The following is a 23,524-nucleotide window of genomic DNA, read 5'->3' as shown; positions in this document are numbered from 1 at the left end:
ACAAATCTTTCTTTAGGTAGTGTTACATATATATTTGTAAAAAGAAATGCTGAAAGTTTCGGAAATTGTGTTATATATTAGTATAAGGCTGATCATGTAATTTGCCCTCTATAGATATTGTTATAAACCTCTTTTGGAGGGAAACCCAAACCCAACTGCAAAAACATGCTTGAACTTCATGAAAATTTTTAACACTTCACATGAAGCTACGCATCAAATTCTTTACTCTTCAATCAAAAAAGCGTTATCATCTGCATCAAACTCTAAACAACTGCACAAAATCCACTCGATAATATTAACTCTAGGACTTGGAAAATCTGTCCTCTTTTCTGGTAAACTTATAAGCAAATATGCTCAGTTCAAAGACCCAACTTCTTCACTCTCAGTTTTCCACCGAGTTTCACCTACAAGCAATGTTTATCAATGGAATTCAATTATTAGAGCTCTTACCCACAATGGGTTGTTCTCTAAAGCACTTGGTTTTTACACCCAAATGCGAAAAATGGATGTTTTGCCTGATAAGTATACATTCCCTTCTGTTGCAAACTCGTGTGCGGCGTTGGTTGATATTGAGATGGGAAAAGTCGTTCATGAGAATGTGTTGGATATGGGTTTAGGCTCAGATTTATATATTGGGAATGCTTTGGTGGATATGTATGCGCGATTTGGTTGTTTGGCTGAAGCTTTAAAGGTGTTTGATGGAATGCCTGAAAGAGATGTTGTGTCTTGGAATACTTTGATTTCGGGGTATAGTGCAAATGGGTATTGGGAAGAAGCATTGGACGTTTATAATATGGCAAGAATGGCGGGAATTATGCCAGATTGTTATACTGTTTCCAGTGTTTTGCCTGCATGTGGAGGATTGGTGGATGTTAAAGAAGGTGAGGTAGTTCATTGTTTGGTTGAGAAGATTGGGCTTCACAGCGATGTTGTTGTAAGTAATGGACTTCTTTCCATGTACTTCAAGTTTAATAGGCTTCTGGATGCGCGAAGGATTTTTGATGAGATGGTAGTTAGGGATACTGTTAGTTGGAATACATTGATATGCGGGTATTCTCAGATGGAATTATTCAAAGAGTCGATCCTGTTGTTTATGCAGATGGTTAATAAGTTTGAACCTGATTTACTGACAATTACTTCTATTCTATGTGCTTGTGGTCATTTACATGACTTGGAATTTGGAAAATTTGTTCATGAGTACATGAAGAGAAGCGGGTATGAGAGTGATACTACTGCTGATAACATTCTTATTGACATGTATTCAAAATGCGGTGACTTGCTGGCTTCACGTGAAGTATTTGACAGAATGATATGCAGGGATTCTGTGTCGTGGAACTCTATAATAAACGGTTATTTTCAATATGGAAAATATGATGAGGCAGTGAAACTTTTTAGGATTATGAAAATTGATTCGAAAGTTGATTCTATCACTTGTGTGATGCTCCTCTCTGCTTCTACTCAGTTAGCAGACAAGGACCTGGGAAAAAAAATTCACTGTGATGTGACCAAACTGGGATTTGATTCTGATATCATTATCAATAATGCTATGATTGATATGTATGCTAAATGTGGGCAAATAAATGACTCAATGAAAATATTTGAATACATGAAAACTCATGATAGAGTTACATGGAATACAATTATCACAGCATGTGTTCAATCTGGGGATTTCACTTTAGGTTGGAAATTGATTCATCAAATGAGGACTGAGGGATTGAGGCCTGATGCGGCCACTATATTAGGCATCTTGCCTATGTGCTTTTTTCTTGCTGCCAAACGGCAAGGTAAAGAGATCCATGGATGTATTTTCAGATTAGGCTTTGAAACAGATGTTCCAGTTGGGAATGCACTAATTGAAATGTACTCTAAATGTGGTACTTTAACAATTTCTCTTAAAGTATTTGACTGTATGGAAGTGAGAGATCTGGTGACATGGACTACTATGATCTCTGCATATGGGATGTATGGTGAAGGCAAGAAAGCATTGAGAGCTTTTGCAGAGATGGAAGCAAGTGGTGTTATTCCTGACCATGTTGCCTTTGTTGCCATCATCTATGCTTGTAGCCATTCAGGTTTGGTAGAAGAGGGTTTGGCTTCCTTCGATCGGATGAAAAAAATTTACAACTTGGAGCCCAGGATCGAACATTATGCTTGTGTAGTTGATCTCCTTTCCCGTTCTGGATTGATTTCTAAAGCAGAGGAGTTCATCTATTCAATGCCACTGAAGCCAGATGCAAGTATATGGGGATCTCTACTTAGTGCTTGTCGATCATGTGGTAACATAGAGGTAGCACAACGTGTCTCTGAGCGGATCCTTGAGTTAAATTCAAATGATACTGGGTATTATGTTTTAGCATCCAATGTATATGCCATTTTAGGGAAGTGGGATCAAGTTAGAATGATACGAAAATCCATAAAAGCTAGAGGCCTCAAAAAAGATCCTGGATGTAGCTGGATAGAAATTAAAAGAAGGTTGTATGTGTTTGGAGCTGGGGACAAGTTCTTTGAGCAGTTTGATGAGGTTAATAAGTTACTCGGGATAATTTCCGGTTTGATGGCTAAGGAAGGTTATGTTGCTGATCTGAGATATGTTTTGCATGATATTGAAGAGGATGAGAAGAAAGACCTGCTTTGTGGGCACAGTGAAAGGCTTGCCATAGCATTTGGATTGTTAAACACAAAGCCAGGGACTCCATTGCAGATCATGAAAAACCTTCGTGTTTGTGGGGATTGTCACACTGTGACCAAGTATATATCAATGATTATGCAAAGAGAAATATTAGTAAGAGATGCCAATCGCTTTCATAACTTCAAGGATGGAATATGTAGTTGTGGAGATCATTGGTGACGGATCTCTTTACTTGTTCACATTTTTTGTGGCTGAAAAGTATGTATGGTAGTATTCAAAGCTTATATTTGTGCCCCATTCATCTTGCAGCTTTATTACTTTTTCTATTGGGCATGATTTCTTGACTATGCAAGGATGATCTTTCATAGTTCCCATCACATTCTATCACAAAAGACAATGAATGTAAAATCTGTCTTGGAGAAACTAGACGCTTCTGGCAAATATTACTATTTTATATCTGTCTACTCCTAGCTGGCATTTAGTTATCCTAGACAAAGCACATATTCAATTGGTATCCAGACTATATCTGTTTGCCAAAATATGCAGCTTATTGCTTGGCGTGGACCTGCCACGCTCAATGAAAATTTCACTGTGCGTATGGAGGCATAAAGAAGGGGAAACAATGATGCATATTACTGGCAGATTTAAGCATGAAGCCTACATTTATTTATTTTGTTTATTATTCACTTATAATCCATTTCATAAAGTTGTTTCTTTGAATTTTACAGTCTAGGAGCTAGATCTCATGGATAAGAAGTGTTAAAATCAGCAACAAGTTGGATATAATTCGTAAGGCAATCTCCACTATTACAACTTCTGTTTCTTGACAGAGCAAAAGGGAAAGTTCCACATTTCTGGTAATAGTACTGAATAGACTCAAGGGCCTTGTCTACACGAATGGTTTGAAACTATTGCTAGCCATATGATGCCTAAGGTAACCATCCATGGAAAGCCTGAGAATAGTTCATTTTGCTGGATGAAATTTCTCATAAAGTGCTTGGTACTTGATGACCAGCTTGTCATGAGGTGGCCAGTAATCCTTGATTATTGGGTGTTCTGAAAACTCTTGCAGCCAGGCCAATAATAATGGATATCTCTCATCAGGTATTTTCAAGCCAGCCACCTCTTCAAAAACACGGGTTAAGTTGGCAAGCCAACCAAAAACAAGATCAGCCAGTCCTATCTTCTCTCCACCGAAGAATTTCTTTCCCTTGAGCTCTTCTTCTACAAATTTCAGGCTCTCCAGTGCTGCCCCCATAGCTTCCTCTCGCTCTGTTCCTTCTTTGGTGAAAGCACTCCAGATCGATGGTAGAAGCTGTATCAAGAAGAAACGGTGTGAACACGTTTTTGACAGTGACAAATCCCAGTGCTTTCAGAAACTTAAATAGTAGTACCTTTTCATCGTTGAATTTCGCCCAAAAGCGTGCCTTGGCTTTCCCCAAAGGATCTTCAGGCAATATCGGATTCTGCTTCCATGTCTCCTCTATGTATTCAAGAATTACAAGTGACTCTGAGATGGGTTTTCCATCGTGAACAAGCACTGGAACTTTCTTGTAGACAGGATTATACTGAAGAAGCAAAGCACTCTTGTTGGATAGATCTTCATCTATTGCTTCATACTGTATGCCCTTGAGCTTCAAAGCCCAAACAACCCTTGCACCAAAAGGGGTTGACCATGTCTTGAAAAGCTTCACTTCTGCCATGCTGTTTGGTATCTCAACCTTCATAATTCAACATGATCCATATATACAAACGGTGTAATGTGAATAGACAACGAAAGGAAAATGAAATGAAATTTTCTTTGGAAAAGTTTTGGACCTATGCATTTGGTCTCATCACATGGGCGGCTCTTACAACTTTGTCTGGCAGGCTTGGGTCTTTCATTTTGATGACGTCTTTGTCCATGTAATTCCAAAAAGCAAAAATAGAAAACATGAAAGGCAAATAAAATTCACTAAAAGTGAAATTCGGGAAATTTTCTTTTTTTGTCGAAAATGTTGAGCAAAAATCAAAACTAAAACTTAAATAAATAGACCAAAAAATCTTTTTGAATATCTCATTTATAATATATATAATTGTAATATCTCATTTTTTTTTTGGTTTAAAATGAACTATAATTTCATTACAAAATAGTATATGATACATCAGTCTCATAGCTAAAGAAACAAAGCAAAAAGCAAAAACGAAAACTTAGAATCAAAACTCTATGCACCTGTCTATACAAAATACATTTTGAAGAGGGCTTGGGAGACCATCCTGGTTAAGAATGTGTACTAAAGAAGGTGAACCCAATTTTCTAAACACATCCCCTTATTCAACTGAGATAAAATAAAACCATATTAAAAATACTATTTTAATCTCTTATTCAAAGATAAAATCTTAGTTTTAATCGATTGGTTCAAACAATTTTCAAAAAAAAAACAAAAATTGGAAAGAGGTGGTTTTTTTTTTTTTTTTTTGTATTTGGTATTCTTATAAAGTCAAAAATGGTTGTATACCATCAATGGCAATTAGATGGAGCAATTTGATATGAGATTCTTAGTATGGTGCTGTTTTCTTCTCTTAAATTGTGACTACAAAAGCAATTTAAAAAAGTCAAATTTAAGACTAATTGTTTCTATTGTAACGTGAATGTGGCATGTTAGTATGTTATAATAAATAATAATAATAATGTGGTATGTTACAGTGATATAATATTATGATCATATGACATTTTTATTGTTTAAGTCAATATTATCTTAGTGTTAGATTAATATCACGTAAATATAAAATTACAAGTGATATTTTAATTAATTACAAATGAATCAACTATTAGTCATAAAACTCTATTTAATTTAAAATAAAATTATAAAAACTTAATTGAATATAATAAAATATTAAAAACTTATTTAAAATATTTTTTGAATAATTTAAAAACTTTTTCAAATATTTAAATTCAAATCTTATTCAATTATTCATCAATAATACAGAGAATTCAGTATACATGGATGGAAGACATTATTGGAATTCAGAAGTGCCATGGAAAGAAAGAGTGTCCTAATAATCCCTTTTACAGATGAATGCTGATATATATATATATATATATATATATATATATATGCGTTTAATGCAAAATCTAAAAGAAAATAAAAAGTTAAGATAAAATCGATGCCCACTTGAGCTGATTTTGAGCATATCAAACTGCTTCTCCAATCTATCAAAAACTCAATTCAGGTTGCTACTTTGCCTCTCTCATTTGCTGTACGATTGTAGATCAAGGTTACTGGAGTTGTAATTCAACTTCAATTTGCTTTGATGATCATAAATAGGAAAGACCCACCTAACAGAATAAACCCAGCAGTTAGGTCCAAAGGGTCCATAAACCAAAAAGCCCGAAACTCAGAGAAGTTTGCATGTACTCGCGTGGGGATAAGAGACAGATGATCAGACAAAGAGCCAAAGAGGAGAACAATTTCGTCAGCCAGAAATTCAATGGCCCTTAAGTTCAGAAACTTTTGCATGTAAGGTCCAAACCCGTATACCACACTCACGCTTTATTCTTCAAAAAAGAATTCAAAGATTTTGAAGTAAGCGTTTTGGAATCATTACAAGACGATGATTCTAGGCAAAGCACTAAAATCCAACCAAGAATAAATAAATATAAAAATATTGGAGTTGTCACATGTCAGCATTAATTATTATAACCTAAAAACAGGTTTTTCGATGTGTGAAAATATGAATCGTATGGAGAGGAGAAGAAAGACAAAAGAAAAAGGTTTCCTATCAAGCTTGTGTGTAGCCTCTTGAAGAGAATAATAAATAAGTAAAGGTGGGTGTTGTCAGGAGCTTTGCATTTAGTGGTTCATATGAAAGTAAGGATGCCTTTTTCTACTCACTTGTCTTTGAATCTTTAGTTTCTAGCATTGCATGTGAACCACCTTATCTCTTACTTTTCTATGTAGACCCAATTGCTTCTTTCCCTCTTGGGGTCTAAGGCCTTCCCCCCGAGCCTTCAAATGCATAGGCATGAGAAACTGTAGACTCCATTTCCTGCATACAATTTATACAATTTTCTTAGATAAAAGAGGGAAACTAAATGTGGTACAAAACTAATATGAAATACCTTGGTGGATTTGGTAGACTTTGGGAGGATCAAATTGATGTAGAGGACAAAAGGTCAGGTAAAAATAAGTCGTTGGTTTTATCTTTTTCTAATAAACAAAAGAAGTTTTCATCAAAAGCTTGGAAGAAACTAATTAACATATATAGCTTTTCTTAATGTACAACTGTTCCTTTACCCAAGTTGTACATTTAATACATATATAAAAGGGTCAAATAGTCAAGTGAACGTAGGTTTCAGTTCATCAAACAAGTTGCTTCCTTCGACTAGTTAATCTCATTTATTAAAATTAAAATGCGGTTTTGACCAAATGCAAATAAGGAAATTAATGCAAGGCACACGACACAAGTAAGTTCACCAACTCCATGAAACTTTTGGGGTTTTATTAATTTCTTGTACAATTCGAAAGTATTTGTAATAAATTGATTTAGGAGACAATGCAGGGTTAGGCTAGTAAATGAGCCGTACAATTCCTCTGAGACTGAATTTAATCAGTTTCATACGCATAGGCGTGTCCAGTTACGAGCCACACACAGCTTCATACAAAAAGAAAGGGACGTAACATTAGTCCACGATATTTCTTTTTTTGTCTCAACAGTAATAGCAATATTGAGGAAGTCCTCGAATTATATATATATATATATATATAAATTACCTTTCAAAAAATATATATGTATTTAAATTATTGAATTAATAGATGGTTTTGAAGCGGAATTAATGAAGGTTGTCTATTATTTGTATGAAAATTTTAAGTCAATGATGAAAATAAATATCTTTTTTAAAAAATAATTTTTCGAAGACCACAGTTAAATAAGTTGGTTGAGCAGATTGATTAATTATACTAGAGCTTTAAAATAAGGTTCCAGAAAAGTCTCTTTGATTCTTATATTGAATCTAAAGTTATTTAATTTGTTAATTTATTTATTAATTTAATTTAAAAACAAACAAAATTAGGTAAAGTAGGTTTTGTTAAAGAGCATGAAATGTGCCAAGGATTGAATATACACATGCAGAGCACAATATGCTTGATTTATTTTTAGTATTAATTTTTAAATATAATCACAATATGCTTGATTTATTTTTAAGATTTTTAGATAAATTAACTTATTAAAATAATGATAAGTATCTAGATATGATGTTTTGTTTAAAAAAATAAATTCAAATCTCCTTCTCTAGATCCAAAAAAACATAATGATAAAATTTAACGTATAAATGTATAGTATTGCAGTGCATTGATGGAACATAAATTTGAACTCATGTACATAAGTGAAATTCATATATTTAAACACAAATCCTAAATCACAAAAAGGAAATAAAACAAATAAAGGGAGAACAAAAGAAACAAAACTTGATTTGAACATGAACTACTGCTGCCTGGTGATTCTAGGCAAAACATGCACAGCAACGACTTCGAACCCTCGTGGTGGCGCCACCTCCCAGAACCTGGCTGCAGCCCTTTCTTCCCCAACATCCACCACTATAATTTTTTCCCCATTTGCTGGAACCGCACAAATTTTCCCTCTTCGTGCTGCTATTTGTTCTGCACGTTTAAGCTGTTCCAGCTCGATCAACGCCACCCAGCAATCCTTTTCAGCGTCGTACTTGCTTAAAGAACCTTTCACTTCATCAATCACATAGATCACATCTTCATCCATCGTTGCCGCCGGCCCATTCCAACCAGCTACCATTCCACAGGGCATTTCTTCCCACTTGTCCAATTCCACGTTGTAAACCGCACCTTCTTTCACTGCATTGCCTTTGACATTAACCATGCAAAGTTTCCCTCTATAACCAACTGCATCCACTGCTTCCCTACTGAACCTTCCATCTTTAAGCTGTGCCTTGTTTTCCCAAACCCAACTTTCACTCTTCTGGTTTAAGTCCCACTGTTCCATCGACCTTGCCACATCTCCTCTGTAATAAGAACCAACAACACCGCTTGCCATGTAGACCACCCCTCGGACTGCGCCTGTGGCGCACCACCGGCGTGGGGTGGAGATTTGGGGGCCGTAAAACCAGCGGTTGGACTCTGGGTGGAAGAGTAAAGGGCTGGAAAGTGCAGGGGAAAAATTGTGAGTGGTGGCAGCTATGAGTACTAAATGGTTGGAGACTGTCAAGGATTGTATTGGGAGTTTTCGTGATAGAAAAGAAGGGTGGCGGTGGAGGAGATGAAGAGGAGGGTTTTGTGGAGGGCTAGGAAGTGGCCTCCAAGCTGATGATAATGGATCAAAGGAGAAGAATTCGATTGAGTTTCGGTGAGCAACTTCCCCATGGCTTATTGTGGTGGGATTTTGCAAAGGAGAAAAGAGAGCGTAGAGGGAGAAGAAGGGAGGGAAAGAAGGAGAGTAAAGGAGGCGACGCCATGGGTGGCAAACAGAGAAAAGAAGGGAAGGAAAGAGAGAGGAGAGACAGTGTTGAGCTAGATCGTCAGGGAGGCCTGGTAAAAGGGTTTCATTGTCAGAATCATCAAAGGAACCATTCTTAGGTCGTTTACTGCATTGAATGGTTTCCATGGAGAAAATGGCTCAAGGACTAGAAGAGTAGATGTGGGAAAGGGAGGGGAGGGGATGGGGACCTTTTTATCTTGTTGTTGGGGCTCATATTTCTTTAATGTGATTTGCGAAGTTTCAATTTCAACATCGGAATGGTTTCTCGATACTCAATATACAACTACTAAAAGAGATGGATTCCGAAGAAGATTTATACTTAATACAAAAGCTTCTATCTTCCATGTCAAGTTGAATATTCTGCTTTATGTTAATTACAATTTTAGAAATTTGACATAATACTTGAAAAACTTTTAAATTATTCAAATAAATATTTATTTTTTTATTATATTCAATCAAATTCTTTTACTTTTTATTTTAGACTAAATAAGCACTTATAACTAATTATTGACTAATTATCATTAATCAAACTATCATTTATCATTTTATATCTATATGACAATAACGTGACGTTGACATGAGATGAAATATACCACATAATCATATCATTATGTCACATTTATTAGTATCATCTGACATATAATGACAAATGATATTTTCATTAACAATAATTAATCTTAAAAACTTATTAAATCAAAATAAAAATATAAAAATTTGACTGAAAATAATAAAACAGTAAAGATTTATTTAAATTTTCTTGAATAGCTCCAAATCTTTTTTAAGTATCATGTAAAAAATCTTTGTACTTTTTTTTTTCCAAATCAAATGTTTATGTTTGATTTGGTGCAAAAATATTAAAAAGCAAAATGCTATGACTTTAATGTTCCTTGCCTTTATTTTAAAACTTTTTATGGTATTGATGCGTTTTAATTTTTAATGACAAAAAGTGAAAAAAATTCAAATATTAATATAGAACATAAAAAAAATTAAAGTTGTCGTTGTTCAAAAAAAAAGAATTTGGACATAAAATTGGAACCATTTAAAAAAAATAAATTAAAGTATTCAAAATTAATGACTTTAGCAAAAGAAATTAGTTTTATTTTCATTGAAAAACTAAAAATATTTCATAACTTTTTTTATTTATTTATAATTGAAAGACTCTAACCTTGCTATTAGAAAAAAAAATCATACATTAACTAATGAATTAAATACTCATATACTTTTATAATTTTTTTCCTTGAAAGAAAATTGTAATAATAATTTTAAAATTAATTTATTAGTCATAAATACTAAGAAAAGGAAAAGGGGACAATAGAATCCTGAAATTAATGGCAGACTTGACATAGTATATGGTCCAAAAGGCTTTTTTTCTGGGCCCACTTTACTTTACGTATTGATTTGGCCTTTTTAATTTTGGTACAACCACTTTTTTGTTGATAGCCGCCAAATAACTCTTCCACTTGCCCTGAAACAGTACTCCTAAGGGTGTTGAACTTGCTGATGTGGCAACTCTTGCACCACTCAATATATGATTTTTTTAAGGAAGGATTCGAATTCATATTTTTTAAATAACGAAATTATATATTAATTAATAAATTAAATATTTAATATTTTTTTAATATTTTTTTAATCAATTATATTTTTTATTTTGATATCATTGGAATTGGTTTTCAAGACCTTTTTGTTTGTAGTAAGAAATTTATAAAAGTGATATTTTATGATCACATATTTTATATTATTCGATATTAAGTAGAATTAGGATCAAATTTGAGTAGTAAAATTATTACTTTTTATGAGTTTGAATAAGATTTTGATCATGCCTATAAAGTACTTACTATTCAGATTTTATTATAAATAATAATTTTTAATACTATTTTTTATAAATTATTTATAATTGATGTAATATTTATTAAAATTTATTAATTATTAAAACTATAATTTTAAAATTTTTATTTTTTTATGAGTTAAATTTAATTTATTAATTTAATTTTATTGATAATATATGTAAAAATTGATTTTAAAGTTATTTTTATCGCGGATTTAAGTTCAAAACAGATTTTATGATTGGTACCCATATTTTTTATAATTTAATATGTTGAGTTTGAACTTTTTGCAAGCATCAATAATTGAGTTATGGTAGAAGTGTTGATTTTTAATTAAGTTCGAGTATGATATGAATAATATTAGTAAATACCTTACGTGTTGTTATACCTAAATAAAAAGAAAAAAAAATACAATACGTTGTGCTAATAGCATAACTCGGAAACTAAATTCCTTAATTACACTAAATTATGAGCAACTACATTGAACAATGTAGGAAATGTTAGTCATAATTGGCTATTTGGTACCATATGCCGACACACATTTGATTTTAACATTTTTTTTGTCTCATTAAAAGAAAATCAAGATCAAGAATTAATTAAAATTAAAAAGTTTAGTTAGATGTTAAATCATAAAAAATATATGCATTTAATTCCTAAAAAAGATATTATACACTTTTTATTTTGATCACATACCATAAATATCACAAAAGCGAAGTCTATAGGCTAGATATCAAAGTTTTTATCAAGTGATTGAGTTCCAAAACCTACATTGCTTGCCTATATTAAACAGCTTTCTTTCTATCGCCTAAACTAACCTTATCTATATATTATATATGGATTGGATTTTTTATTTTTAACATAATATTTGAAAAAACTCTTAAATTATTTAAATTTTTTTAAATAAATCCTTATAATTTTATTATATTCAATCAAAACTATATATTTTTATTTTAAACCAAATAAGACTTTATAATTAATTTTTAATTTATTTAAAATATTATTTGTCATTTTATGTTGCGTGGTATTGATGCAGCAGACTAACACGTCATAATTGATAATAATGTGACATGTTGATATATCATAATTAACGATGAAATGACATGCTAATTTGATATGGTAATATGATGATGTAGCATTTTTCATCTTTCACATCAACGTCGATATATTAGTGTCATAAAAATATAAAATGACAAGTGATATTTTAATTAATAAGAATTAATTTATAATTAGTCATAAGAGTTTATTTGATCTAAAATAAAAAATACAGTGACTTGATTGAACTTAATAAAAAAATAATAATTTATTTAAATTTTCTTAAGCATTATACTTTTGTTTTTAGTTTTTCCCAATATATGAAATAACTCTATTTAAAAATCTTAATTTGATATATTGAGATGGAACGAGCGAGATTTATTAAATAAAAGGAATAAAATACATTTTTTATTGTGTAGCCCCAAACCCAACAAAAATCTTCATATGCACCAAACTAGACCTTTTCACAATTAAAGAGGAACGGAGCCATTGAATGCTTCTTGTTCTTTGATTTTGATCTGTCATGGGAACTATTCCTCCTGTGTATAGTAGTGGTTTTCCTTCTCATTGCAATCATTTTCATATTTAAAGGACAGAAATGGGTAGTTTTCTGGAACAAATTTCTATCTGAAATTGAAGGTGAAGTTGTGCAGGTTGCAGCCTGCTAAGCCTGAGGTGCCCTTTTGGCAGGGTAGAGACTTGAGAAGATATCCTAACATGGATCTGGGCATAACCTGCAGTTGCCTATTTCAGAAAGAGGCAAGCATCAGAAAACAAAAGTGTTAATAATTAGGCAGCAATTGCTATTTCCTGCTTGTTCAGGAACCTGGGAGAGCCATTCTTTTGAAAGGAACTCCTCATTGTTGGACTGAATTAATGTAAAGCTGATGCTGCTGCATTGCAATCATAATGAGAATATCAAACTCTAATTTCTGAAGCTTTAATTCCAGTACCAACTTCCTTTTTATGGGCCCAGGGTTTACCAGAAGCTACTTGCTGTGGAAAGATCTTCCCTGGAAAAGGGGGATGCGTGATTTGTCTAGGAATTTTTGCAGGCTGTGCCTGTTTTGCTCCTATTCATTTTTAGGGAAGGTGAGTTCATATATATGAATATATACCTTCTAAAACTATGCCGCTTTTGTTCTTTTTTGCAGTGATCTGGAGTGCCTAAAGTTAGTGCACAGAAAATATGTACAGAGAAGCTATAGACGATCTGGATGTGAGGCAGCTGATGATTGTCAGCAAGTGTTTGCAAAAGCATAACCAAGCTGGAGGATCACGACAATGTCTTCCTAATTATCCTTCTAACACTGATCTTTCTTGTTATTGTTTCTGGCCTTGTCTGTAATTTCCCTCACTTTATTTCTCCATTAATTCATGTAGAGAAGCAAATTCAATAAAGAGCAAAAAATTAATATTTTGTTCGTGGATCAAAAGTGATTTTACTTGAAATTTGTTTACACTAAAATGAATTAATAGATAAATGCATGATGCTTGAAAAATGTCTTAAACTATTTAAAAAAATTTAAATAAATTTTTATTTTTTTATTACATTTAATTAAGTTCTTATTGTGAGCTAAATAAACTTTTACGATTAATTATTGACTAATTATAATTAATCAAAATACTACTTATCATTTGATACTACATGTTATTGGTGTTATATGCTGATGTGAAAAGTAAAAAATACTATATGATCATGTCATCATATTATATCAATATGTTGTGTTATTATCCCTTATAACATATTAGTCAGTCACGTGATATAAAATAATAAGTAGTATTTTGATTAAATCAACCATTAGTCATAAATGATTATTTGACTCAAAATAAAAATTAAAAACTTATTTCATCCGAATTTTTTAAAATGTTTTAAAATTTTTTTATAAGTATTATCTCATAAATAAATTACTTGCGATGGGCCCATGTTGACGATGGCAATGGCCTGCTAACAGGTTGAGACAATGTGGCCCAAAGGCCTTGACTTACCAATTTTTAATGGGCCTTAGAAAGAAGACGAGATCCGGTCGCCAGAAGGTCCTAGCTTGAATCATTATTTTGCTTACTATTGATAAAAGGCAAAGTCAATGAAAGTGATAAACATAATGTGATTGGATTTCCAAAGTAGATAACGTGAACCTTCATCGCTATTACGTTGCAATCCTCCACCTTTTATGTGCCACTTGACCCCTGCCAGTAACTTTCCACAGAAACGACACCGAATAAGCTCACCTCCTTCCCTCCCTTCCTCCCTCAGCTTTACCCCTTTTCCTCCGTATATCCGCCATCATCTCTCTTTCATCGAATCCGCAAAGTAGAACCGAGTTTTTTTTGAAGTCATGGGACAAGTCTTAGACAAATTTCACGGTAAGCATTTTAACCCAAACTTTTAATATTTCTTTATCTGGAGAATTCATACTAATAACTAAATATCTGATCTTTGAAACCCAGAAGTTGATTTTTCAAGGGAATTATGAAGGGTCTTTTTAGAAATGTTTATTTTCTATTTATATTCCATAAAGAAGTGGTTTTTTTACTGGTATATTACTTTTTTTAGACCACATAGAAAGCAACAATGAAAAAAGTCTTTACTTTTTGTTATCTATAGAAAGTTAAATCTCGAATTTTTAATTTTTCAAAAAGAAACAAATGAGAAAAGTGAGAGCCTAATGAAGCTTTAAGCGTCCTTTTAAAGAAATGGGTATTTAGCATTACGATGGCTTGATGGCCATATTGGCTAGAATTGTTATTTACTTCAGTAACTACTGAGTTTGAAGAAGTGTGTTTTCATGGCTTCTTGTTTCCATTATTAGTTATAGTGGCCAAAGAATTTCAGGGTCAATATTGTTCTATAGACCAAGATGTCTTACTGAGTCATATTCTTTGGTAACTATACTTTTTTATTACTATTTGGCTTATCAGAATTGGACAAGTGACTTTGCACTGTTTTGTAATGCTGTTGTGTGTATTTGATAGTTTACCACTTTGTGCAGGGAAGGAATGGAGAAAGAAACAGATAAGGAAAATAAGTGATAAGGTTTTTGAGCGTATCCAAAATCAATCAGGAAGAGCTACTTTAACATTCGAAGATTTATATATTTCTATCCTACTTGTGTACAAGTGAGGAATTTTGCTTAAACAGTTTTTGTTTCAATATTTTCATATTCTTTAATCATTCACTGAAGATGTTAACCTTATTGGCATTACATGATTATTGATTTTTCCCTTTGTAGTGATATTAATAAGCGTTTGCCTGGGCCGCACTTTGATCCACCCTCTAAAGAGCAAGTCAGATCAATGATGCAGGTAACCCAAAAAATTTAATACATGATGCAAATACTGGATTCACGAATATACTTTACTGCAATGAAAATGTTATGAATATACTTTAACAGTCGCATACAATATTATGGATATATATATCAGATTAATTGACACAGTGTCAGAGGGCTTAGCTACTGATTAAGGGATGTCACTGCATCTGTATGTGTTTAAAATTTTTAAGAATAAAAAGCACCAAATTGAATGCTCTTGGTAAAACGAAGCTCTTGAAGTTTAACTCTAGTGCACAACTGATGTGGGATTCAAGGCTTCTTTTTTGGGACTGTGACAATATGACTGCCCTCTAGGATATCTTTGCTACATTGCATAAGGAGATCTTGAATCCACCTCAAGGTGCTTCTGTGCTTGTAAGTTTGGTGCATAGACGTAATTGGGAGTTGAGTGATGATAATACTTAACCATACGTCATCTCAAATTAATGTCATTAGATTAAGACTACTAGCAATCATATTGTTCTAAAGGGCTGACTTCCTCAAGGTTTGCTCAGATGTCGAATGGAAATTCAATTTTTTTAAAAATTTATTTTACTATGTTTAGCCTAGGATTAAAATATTCAGATGTCAGTTCTGCAATCTACTGATACCATTTATGGTGCACTTTATGAAAGGAAGGTTCCTTAGGAAAGCTCAATGACAGCCTCACTTCTGTGAAGTGTTTGGAAGTTAAGCAGGTTTTTAGCATAACTATCTGTACCATATCAACCTTATGCAAAGCAAATGCATTGACAAGTTCTAGTGGACTCAAGTAATAGTGTATTTATTTTTATTACCTAGGAGTGTCAGCGTCTTGGAAAGTTATGTGATGCATACATATTTACTTCTCTGGACTCGTTAACTATCTTGTTGAGTCTCATTACCTGCCAGTGTCAGCAGCTTGGAAAGTTATGGGATGTATTTACTTCGCTTTTAGCCCTAATTTTCTCTTTAGAATGTATCTTTGCTTTTCTCTAAAAAGTTATTGGAACAACGTAATATAGTAATGGCTAAAAAGTATAAATTAGTTAATTTGTTTACTATGCAGGAGTATGATTTCAACCTTGATGGAGAAATCGACCGTGAAGAATTTGTGAAATTTATTCAGAGGCTCACGACTGACACATTCATTGTTGTTAGTCAGGGACTGATTGTCACTTTGGTTGTAGCTCCAACTGTAGCTATGGCAACAAAGAAGGCTACCGAGGGCGTTCCTGGTGTTGGGAAAGTGGTGCAAAAGTTACCCAATTCCATTTATGCATCCCTTGTGACCCTTGCAATTGTTTGGTTTCAAACTTCACGTGAAGGGATTTAGTAGAGCATTCTACCATTTCTGTCAAATTACCTTCTACTGTAAATGAGATGGATTATTTACGCAGTTTGTATAGAATAAAATCTTGCCCGTTGGCTTAATAATCAGGTTTCCAACATTTCTGAAACCTCATTGTAGGAGGATTATTAATTTGTGATAATACATATGAAGATTGTTGGCACAGTGGGGAATGATTCTTTCTACTATTTCGGTAGTTTCTTCCCACTTTTCTCCCCTTCCTTTTCATTTTTTGTATATTGTGAAACTTTCATTTAGGGGAAGAGACCCAGTGCATTTCTGGGAAACTGTCTCTAAGAAATGGTGCAACCATGTCGAAATTATATGTGAAAACTGTAGTTGGGCTACAACGATTTTGCTTATCATCAAATCAGGGTGATGGACATTAGGATCCAAGTTGAGTAATATCTTCTTTTGCTTGAGGAATACAAACTTAATGTACAAACCGTGTTCTAGACTTCTAGTCAGTGAATGGTTGAGCACAATTTAGCTTCAAAACCTAAAATGTGTATATATGTATAGGATCTCTTTCAACCATTTTCTTATCTAAAAAGAAAATTTTGTCTAAACATTAATAAGATTGCATAAAAATGTTGCATTTTGCACGCATTGATCAGATAAGAACAGCAAAACTTGTCTTGGTGTGTAGGAGAAATATAAACGAAAGAGCCTCTGTCACTGGACTTCCTTTTATTATACGTTGTCGACAATAGCCTCACGAAAACAAGTAGTATCTTACAATCTGTTTAGTAAATTAAAATCCTATAGTCGGATCTTCCATCAATTATAGTAGTTTCTTAGAATCCTAGGAGGAGGCCTGCTTGGCACTGCTTAGGGACTGAAACTTGTCGGATGGACGCCAGTGCAATGAAGAAGAGAGAATCTTGGTGACAGTGATTAAAACCTCGGCCATGGACGGGCGAGCATTGAGATCATACGCAACACAATTTCTAGCCAGTTGGGCCATGGAAAAAGCCAAATCCAGGGGATATTCATGCCTGAGAGTAGGGTCAATGAAGTTTTGAAGCTTCTCTGCCACGTTAACCCCTTCTAACACCCCTTTTATTGATGCTGAAAGCAATTCCTCTCCTCCAGTATTCTTTTCAGCAGCTTTCCTTCCTGATAAAAGCTCCAACAGGACAACCCCGAATGCAAAAACATCAAGCTTAGGAGTAATCACCCCATTTTCAATGTGCTCTGGAGCCATATAACCCTGAGTCCCAACCACGTGTCTAGTCAATTGCAAATCACCCTCATTTTCCACAGTTCTTGCCAACCAGAAGTTGGCAACCTTGGCTCTAAAGTTGCCATCCAGGAGAATGTTACTGGTCTTCAAGTTCTTGTGAATGTATGGAGGATTTATATAGTTATGGAGGTAATTGATTGCATCTGCTACATTGTACGCAATTTGAACTCTTTGCTTCCATGAAAGAGTAAATGAAGTTTGGTACTTGCTAGTTTGAAGCCAATCATCTAGAGAACCTTTCTCTACAAGCTCATAGACAAGATAAGTGTTTCCTTCATGAACACAGAAGCCTGACAGCCTGACGATGTTGTTGTGATTGATCTCCTTCAATAAATTCATCTCTACCAAGACATCCCCTTTCATCACCTTAACTGCAGCATCATCACCTTGGAATTGGCCCCGGTAAACAGAGCCTTTGATTATGTTAGACTCACTGAAATTCCCAGCTGCAGCTTCCAAGTCTTTGAACGTATAGGGGCTTAAGGATTTAACCGTATATCTACCGCTGTGGATAGATACAAACCAGGATTGTCGGAATAGTCTATTAGTCTGAGAGTGGTTTTGGTTCGGGTGGTGCTGAAGCCTCGGGCTCAGCCTTAAGAGAAGGGTGTTTGTAGAAGCAAAAAAGAAGCCCGGAGAGGCTAAAAAGGAAAAGCAAACCAGCCGCAATGCCAATACCTACAAACATCCACTTGTGGGAAGATTTAGATTGTCTAATAGGAGTAATAGTCATTTGAGTAGGTGGTGGTGGAGACGGGGAAGCCTGGGGTGGTACAATCATGGTAGGCTCTCTGGCAAGTGGAACCAAAACAAGAGTAAATGGATATATCATGTCCTCAATGATGAGCTTGTTGGCGTCCAATATGCTTTGGTCATCGACACCAAAAGTTTCAGCAATTGAAGGAATGGAGTCCTCCCAACCGGCTATGTAGGTGAGCAAGTATTTGGCCCCAGCATAGATTTGGTCAAGTGTTGGACAAGCACATCTAAGGGGAACTTGGAGTTTATCACCCACTTTCAGGTCCATGATACCTATTGAGTTTTGAGCCTTCATAGCCTGGCAAGTGGTGAGACCCTGATAAGTATCATTGGCCATGGTGAAATATGTCTCAGTGTCCTCCTTGATGGTGTAGGTAGCGTTGTGTTGGTAGTAGCTTCCAGCACAGGAGCAATTAAGTGGAACAAAGACCAGGGAATTTGCAGGGATTGCTGATACATCAGATGAGAGATTGTTGATTCCAAGGGAGGAGATGAGATCAGGTTGAGCTCCCAGGAGATAAGCTATGGTGACTGCTGAATCATAGGGAGGCTCTGCCCGGAAGGTGATGTAGGATTGGCATGATTGTTTCACGCCATTGCACAAAAAGCCTCTGGTGATATTGTTGTCTTTGCTTTTGTCACCGCATGCCAACTGATCATTGTTCAGATAAGTTTGTTGTCCTTGTGTGCTGCCACAATGCAACGACAGAAACAACAACAACGACAACAATGCAAGAACATGAAATGTTGGCCAAGGCTTCAGCTTCTTCTCCATGGCAATTGGAATGCCTTTTTTTTTTTTTTAGTTAGATGAGATAGGTGAAGAGCTAAGCATGGAGTGACTTCTTTGTACAACTGAGACCCTGAACGGTCATCATCTCAGTATTATTATTGCGATTTAATTTGCTAGTGCAAAGTCATTTGGAGAATTACCAGTCAAGTGGGTTTTTCTTAGTCTCTTGCTTTTGTATGTTGTGGTCAAGAACGAAAACTCAAGCCCAAGGCGAAAAATACTTTCACCGTCCAGCAAGCAACAGCATAACTTACACAGCAAGTGACGCTACAAAGCCATTAATAGTTTCACCGTCAGGTGCGCTCCTTTAGTTCCAAACTGTAAGATTAACCTCAAGAATTCATCTTTATCACTTCATTTAACCTCAACAACTTACCATCTACATAATAGAAACACCCAAGATGAACCTCAAAAATGTGACCTTCCTCTTCTCTTCTTTCCTCTTGATGTCGAATGCTTGAACTGGAAAATTACAGGGCTTTGAGGGAATGTTCAAACCTCCTCATGATTAATTTTATGGAATACCGTTCTAATTGGTTCATGAATTTCTATGCCCCTCCAAATTTTATCTTGAACCTGATTCATATCTGCTAAGACTTGGTTGCCTATAACTCTTCAACTTTGGACCAATTACGTCTAACTAAAAGCAGAACCCATTGGACCCGTCAAGACTGATTGATGCCTAATGAAAACAACAGGCATTAGTTCATTATACACCAAATTGGAAAAGATTACTAATGCTTAAAATGGAGATTATAAACTCATTTTAATTAAAACAACCAAAAAAATATCTTCAGTCTTCCTCTTTACAGTTGTCTTTCTTTCAAAGTTCCTGTCAAACCTTGTCACAAATTTCTTTCCGCGCCGTCTTTGCCGTGGCATTGCAATTCAACAGTAGATCATCTACCCCTTTTCACTCTTTCTTTTAGTCCTTCAAGCTTTTTCTACCTTTTTCCCCAAATTATTTCTCTACCATTTCTGTTTTCTCAAATAGTCATCATATTCATACCTCATACAAACACACACAAGTCCCTGACAAAGGTTGGAAGAGGAGTTTCACTGCATTTCATATATATGTTCAAATCTCACTCTAGTACTTTGCTTGTTGCATTAAACAGACAATAGACAGGTAATTTTGCACAAGACTTCACCCAAAAATATTCAAGCCTCATACTCCGGGCATGTTGTAGCAACAAAAACTAGGCTGCAACCTTGCAGAAAATCCCTTAACTTTAACATCACACCCTGGGAATAGGCAGTCACAATGAGTGGCAAGTAGTCAAGGAAACTGGAAACAACATGGGCCACGTATAGTCACTGGGAATTCAGCTTTTCAAGTTTAGCTTTTGCCGAATCCAGTTGTTCTGCCAGAAATGAACCAACCAAGAAGGAAAACTATATCACTATAGATTATTAATTAGTCAAAAAAAGATTATGCAGTGAAAAGGAAAGATTTCTTACTTTGCTCAGATGATGTAGCTTTTTGAACAGTTGTGCGGAAAAATAAGTTGCCATTTTTCTGGTAGACCGTCTGCAGTGGAAAAAGGCAAACATATCATATATACTCAGAACTGCCTGCTTTAGTTTCAGGATGTCGGCAAGATTAGTTTAGTGTATATTGAATAGAACCTGCTTTAGAAACTTTTGGTTTAATGAAGAAAACTTGACAAAGCAATCCCTTCCTTAGATTAGCTTTAGATCATTGGATCATACACAAATGTAATAGACCTTGCTGGATACTTTTGACAGATTCATACTAGACTCTCTTGACAGTTTCTGATGTTCCCCATTGAAAGAATTAAAATTTATTTTCAAGTTGAAAAAGTGTAACTAAAAAGTACCTTAAATCCATTTATGCACCTACAAAGAAACAGACCTTATATTTTCTACTGCTGCTTACTTTCCTTCTACATCCATGTAAAAATAGTTTAACTCCTTGACCACCAAAGAGTTTTTGCATTAACAGAAAAAATTATGAATAATTTTAGGCATGTCAATCACTCATTTGAAACCTGATCACTAAAGATCTGTAACTGGTAAATCATCATCATTTGGTAATCTATAAAATACATCATAAAGTTATTGAATGCTCCAACAAGTAAAGAAGGGGGAGGGGGATGATTGTCTGTCAAGTAGAGTGCACCTAATGCTATATATAATCAGATGACTGCTTTCACACTCTGTGCTATTTCCTGTATGTAACAATTTTGTTGGCTCTAATATCAATCTCTCATTGGCAAGCTACTCAAATCCTCGGGAAACTTCTAAGAACTCTAGGCCATTCTTTATCATTTCTAATCCATGCAATAAACTGTAGCAGGCATGCAAGCTTTTGTAAAAGCAAATACTGCATCTCCTGGTGAATTTTTCAAAGCACCGCCATGACCTCCTGTTCTACAATAAAGACACCCATCAGTGTCTAGAAAATAATCAAATTCCACTGGCTTCTCCCATATTACAAGAGATCTTCACCTGAGGTTGGATTTGGAACTTAACTCCCGTGTTCCAGTACCAAAAAATATGCTTAATCCAAAGAGTCAACAATAGTGAGCTAGCTGATTTATCAATTTTGGATCAACATCATTTAAGATATGCAGCAAAAACAATACTCCAATCCTTTGTAAATCCCCTGCATACTTTTTGGCCCTCTCAAGAGAGAGTCACAGCATATAGAGCTGTTCTTCTCACTTAGCTATAGTAACTTCATCACCAAAAATTTTCACAATCCAAGTATTTCCTAATGCCACATTCCAATGATCAGGACTCATTAAAATCCCTATCCGGAACGCACCATAATGAAAAAGGTGACTTTTCCGTTCTGCAGTGGATGTTCAATAAAGGGTAATGCAAGCTAGTAGACAAAGTAACGATCAATCTTCCTTCAAAGTTGGAGATGCTTATAATCTCTTGAATTGTCTAAGATATTCTACACAAACCTATTCTACCACCAATCATCATGCTGTCACATTAGAAAAACACTTTTCATGGTTACCAATAGCATCGTAACATAATCAAGGACTCCCCAAATAACACATAAACCCCAAAGCCCTATCTCTCAGGCAAGCCTTCAATTAACAAACATCCTTATCAAAACACACTTAAATCAGCCCCTTATATTGATGACAATAACCATGAACCATCTATATCTCAAACAAACCTATGAGTGATAGGAACATAACTCGCAGAAATCAAACTTAATTTCCATCGACAAGGGAAAATGACCAAGCCAACTTGGCCTGTTTCAATTAATTCTAACTCTGGAACATAGAAGCCCAACCATGAAAAATTCCCAATGCCGATTAGACATTCCAATGATTTCAAATTTAGGTTGAAGACATCCCAGTTTCATGCATCCTTCGAACAAAGAAGAATGTACAAGAACTAAAAAAAAAAAAACAACTTTACAATAGGTAAAGTTGAACTCCTTATTAATTATACATGAAGCACTAAGCAACAAGAAAAAAGTAGAAAACTTAAAAAAAAAAAAAAAAGCAAAAATGGGTCATTGTTGAATTTCACTAAAAAGCCCATAAAAGGACATACCCGTGAGGAATAAAGACTACTGAGCTCTGCTATTGCAACCTCATGGGTTCTTATCTGATAGAAAAGAAGAGAAATAGTCCCATGAATGAGAAAGCACAAGACATGAAAAAATGAATAGAAAAAGGAGAGAAAGAGAAAAAACCTGCTTGTTTAGGTCGAGTTTGGGGTCCGTAGAGGCGGACGATGAAGCTGCCGCCATGGTTTGTTTCTAAACTACCTAATGTACGAGGAACGAGAGAGTATTTTCCCTCTATAGTTCGGGAGCGAACGCATATAGACGACTATTATTTCTTAGTTCATAAAAGAAAAATAAAATATTGACTTCATCGGGTACAAAAATGACTGCTGGATAAGAAGTTAAAAGTATTTTACTAACATAAACAAATGTGTGATGAAATAAAAATTAAAAACAATTTTTTAGTGAATAAATTGTTATTTTTACTTTTGCACGAGACAATTAAAACTATATAATATTTTACATTTAATTTCTACTCAAATTATTATACTCTTAAATTGTAAGTTTTGAGTCAATATAATTTGTTGCTATTGAATATACTAGTAGAAAATAC

At 34.4% G+C, this 23,524-nt stretch overlaps 5 protein-coding genes and 1 pseudogene across 5 annotated transcripts; 2 read left to right on the top strand and 4 right to left on the bottom strand.

Annotated features, from left to right (window-relative positions):
• Nucleotides 1-127: 127 nt before the first annotated feature.
• Nucleotides 128-3,493, top strand: LOC110415566 (Tetratricopeptide repeat (TPR)-like superfamily protein). Its single transcript, XM_021427261.1, has 2 exons — nt 128-2,887; nt 3,358-3,493. Exon 1 carries the CDS (start codon nt 179-181, stop codon nt 2,846-2,848), a length of 2,670 nt encoding a protein of 889 aa, XP_021282936.1. The 5' UTR covers nt 128-178; the 3' UTR covers nt 2,849-2,887; nt 3,358-3,493.
• LOC110415567 (putative glutathione S-transferase) lies at nt 3,387-4,419 on the bottom strand. Its single transcript, XM_021427262.2, has 2 exons — nt 4,024-4,419; nt 3,387-3,944 (listed from the first exon to the last, which is right to left on the bottom strand). Exons 1-2 carry the CDS (start codon nt 4,354-4,356, stop codon nt 3,594-3,596), a joined length of 684 nt encoding a protein of 227 aa, XP_021282937.1. The 5' UTR covers nt 4,357-4,419; the 3' UTR covers nt 3,387-3,593.
• A 3,504-nt stretch (nt 4,420-7,923) lies between these two features.
• On the bottom strand, nt 7,924-9,386 carry LOC110415513 (F-box/kelch-repeat protein SKIP25 pseudogene; annotated as a pseudogene).
• A 4,693-nt stretch (nt 9,387-14,079) lies between these two features.
• On the top strand, nt 14,080-16,777 carry LOC110415261 (Calcium-binding EF hand family protein). The gene is made up of 4 exons (XM_021426857.2): nt 14,080-14,337; nt 14,964-15,090; nt 15,204-15,276; nt 16,333-16,777. Exons 1-4 carry the CDS (start codon nt 14,310-14,312, stop codon nt 16,597-16,599), a joined length of 495 nt encoding a protein of 164 aa, XP_021282532.1. The 5' UTR covers nt 14,080-14,309; the 3' UTR covers nt 16,600-16,777.
• A 511-nt stretch (nt 16,778-17,288) lies between these two features.
• On the bottom strand, nt 17,289-20,317 carry LOC149527271 (protein LYK5-like). The gene is given in 3 exon segments (XM_089783482.1): nt 17,289-18,390; nt 18,393-18,407; nt 18,410-20,317. Coding segments are annotated over 3 exon segments (1,971 nt in total). The 5' UTR covers nt 19,395-20,317; the 3' UTR covers nt 17,289-17,419.
• A 128-nt stretch (nt 20,318-20,445) lies between these two features.
• On the bottom strand, nt 20,446-23,237 carry LOC110415697 (Prefoldin chaperone subunit family protein). Its single transcript, XM_021427389.2, has 4 exons — nt 23,098-23,237; nt 22,956-23,009; nt 20,874-20,943; nt 20,446-20,776 (listed from the first exon to the last, which is right to left on the bottom strand). The coding sequence occupies exons 1-4, from the start codon at nt 23,152-23,154 to the stop codon at nt 20,727-20,729; spliced, it is 231 nt and encodes a 76-aa protein (XP_021283064.2). The 5' UTR covers nt 23,155-23,237; the 3' UTR covers nt 20,446-20,726.
• Between the last annotated feature and the right edge of the window lie 287 nt (nt 23,238-23,524).

This window comes from Theobroma umbraticum, unplaced genomic scaffold, assembly GCF_002168275.2.
Source record: "Theobroma umbraticum cultivar Fairchild unplaced genomic scaffold, ASM216827v3 scaffold_147.0, whole genome shotgun sequence".
In the NCBI taxonomy this organism is placed as follows: Eukaryota; Viridiplantae; Streptophyta; class Magnoliopsida; order Malvales; family Malvaceae; genus Theobroma; species Theobroma umbraticum.
Note: the sequence above shows the minus strand (reverse complement) of the source record. Positions and strands in the feature narration are given on the sequence as shown.

Bases quoted from the DNA above. Each gene is read 5' to 3' on its own strand.
- LOC110415261 (XM_021426857.2), top strand. From the start codon at position 14,310: ATGGGACAAGTCTTAGACAAATTTCACG. The intron at 14,338-14,963 runs GTAAGCATTTTA...CACTTTGTGCAG, and splicing joins AGTCTTAGACAAATTTCACG to GGAAGGAATGGAGAAAGAAA. The intron at 15,091-15,203 runs GTGAGGAATTTT...TTCCCTTTGTAG, and splicing joins TCTATCCTACTTGTGTACAA to TGATATTAATAAGCGTTTGC.
- LOC110415566 (XM_021427261.1), top strand. From the start codon at position 179: ATGAAAATTTTTAACACTTCACATGAAGCTACGCATCAAATTCTTTAC.
- LOC110415567 (XM_021427262.2), bottom strand. From the start codon at position 4,356: ATGAAGGTTGAGATACCAAACAGCATGGCAGAAGTGAAGCTTTTCAAG. The intron at 3,945-4,023 runs GTACTACTATTT...TTCTTGATACAG, and splicing joins CGAAATTCAACGATGAAAAG to CTTCTACCATCGATCTGGAG.
- LOC110415697 (XM_021427389.2), bottom strand. From the start codon at position 23,154: ATGGCGGCAGCTTCATCGTCCGCCTCTACGGACCCCAAACTCGACCTA. The intron at 23,010-23,097 runs GTTTTTTCTCTT...CTTTTCTATCAG, and splicing joins AACTCGACCTAAACAAGCAG to ATAAGAACCCATGAGGTTGC. The intron at 20,777-20,873 runs GTAAGAAATCTT...CATTTCTGGCAG, and splicing joins AGCTACATCATCTGAGCAAA to AACAACTGGATTCGGCAAAA.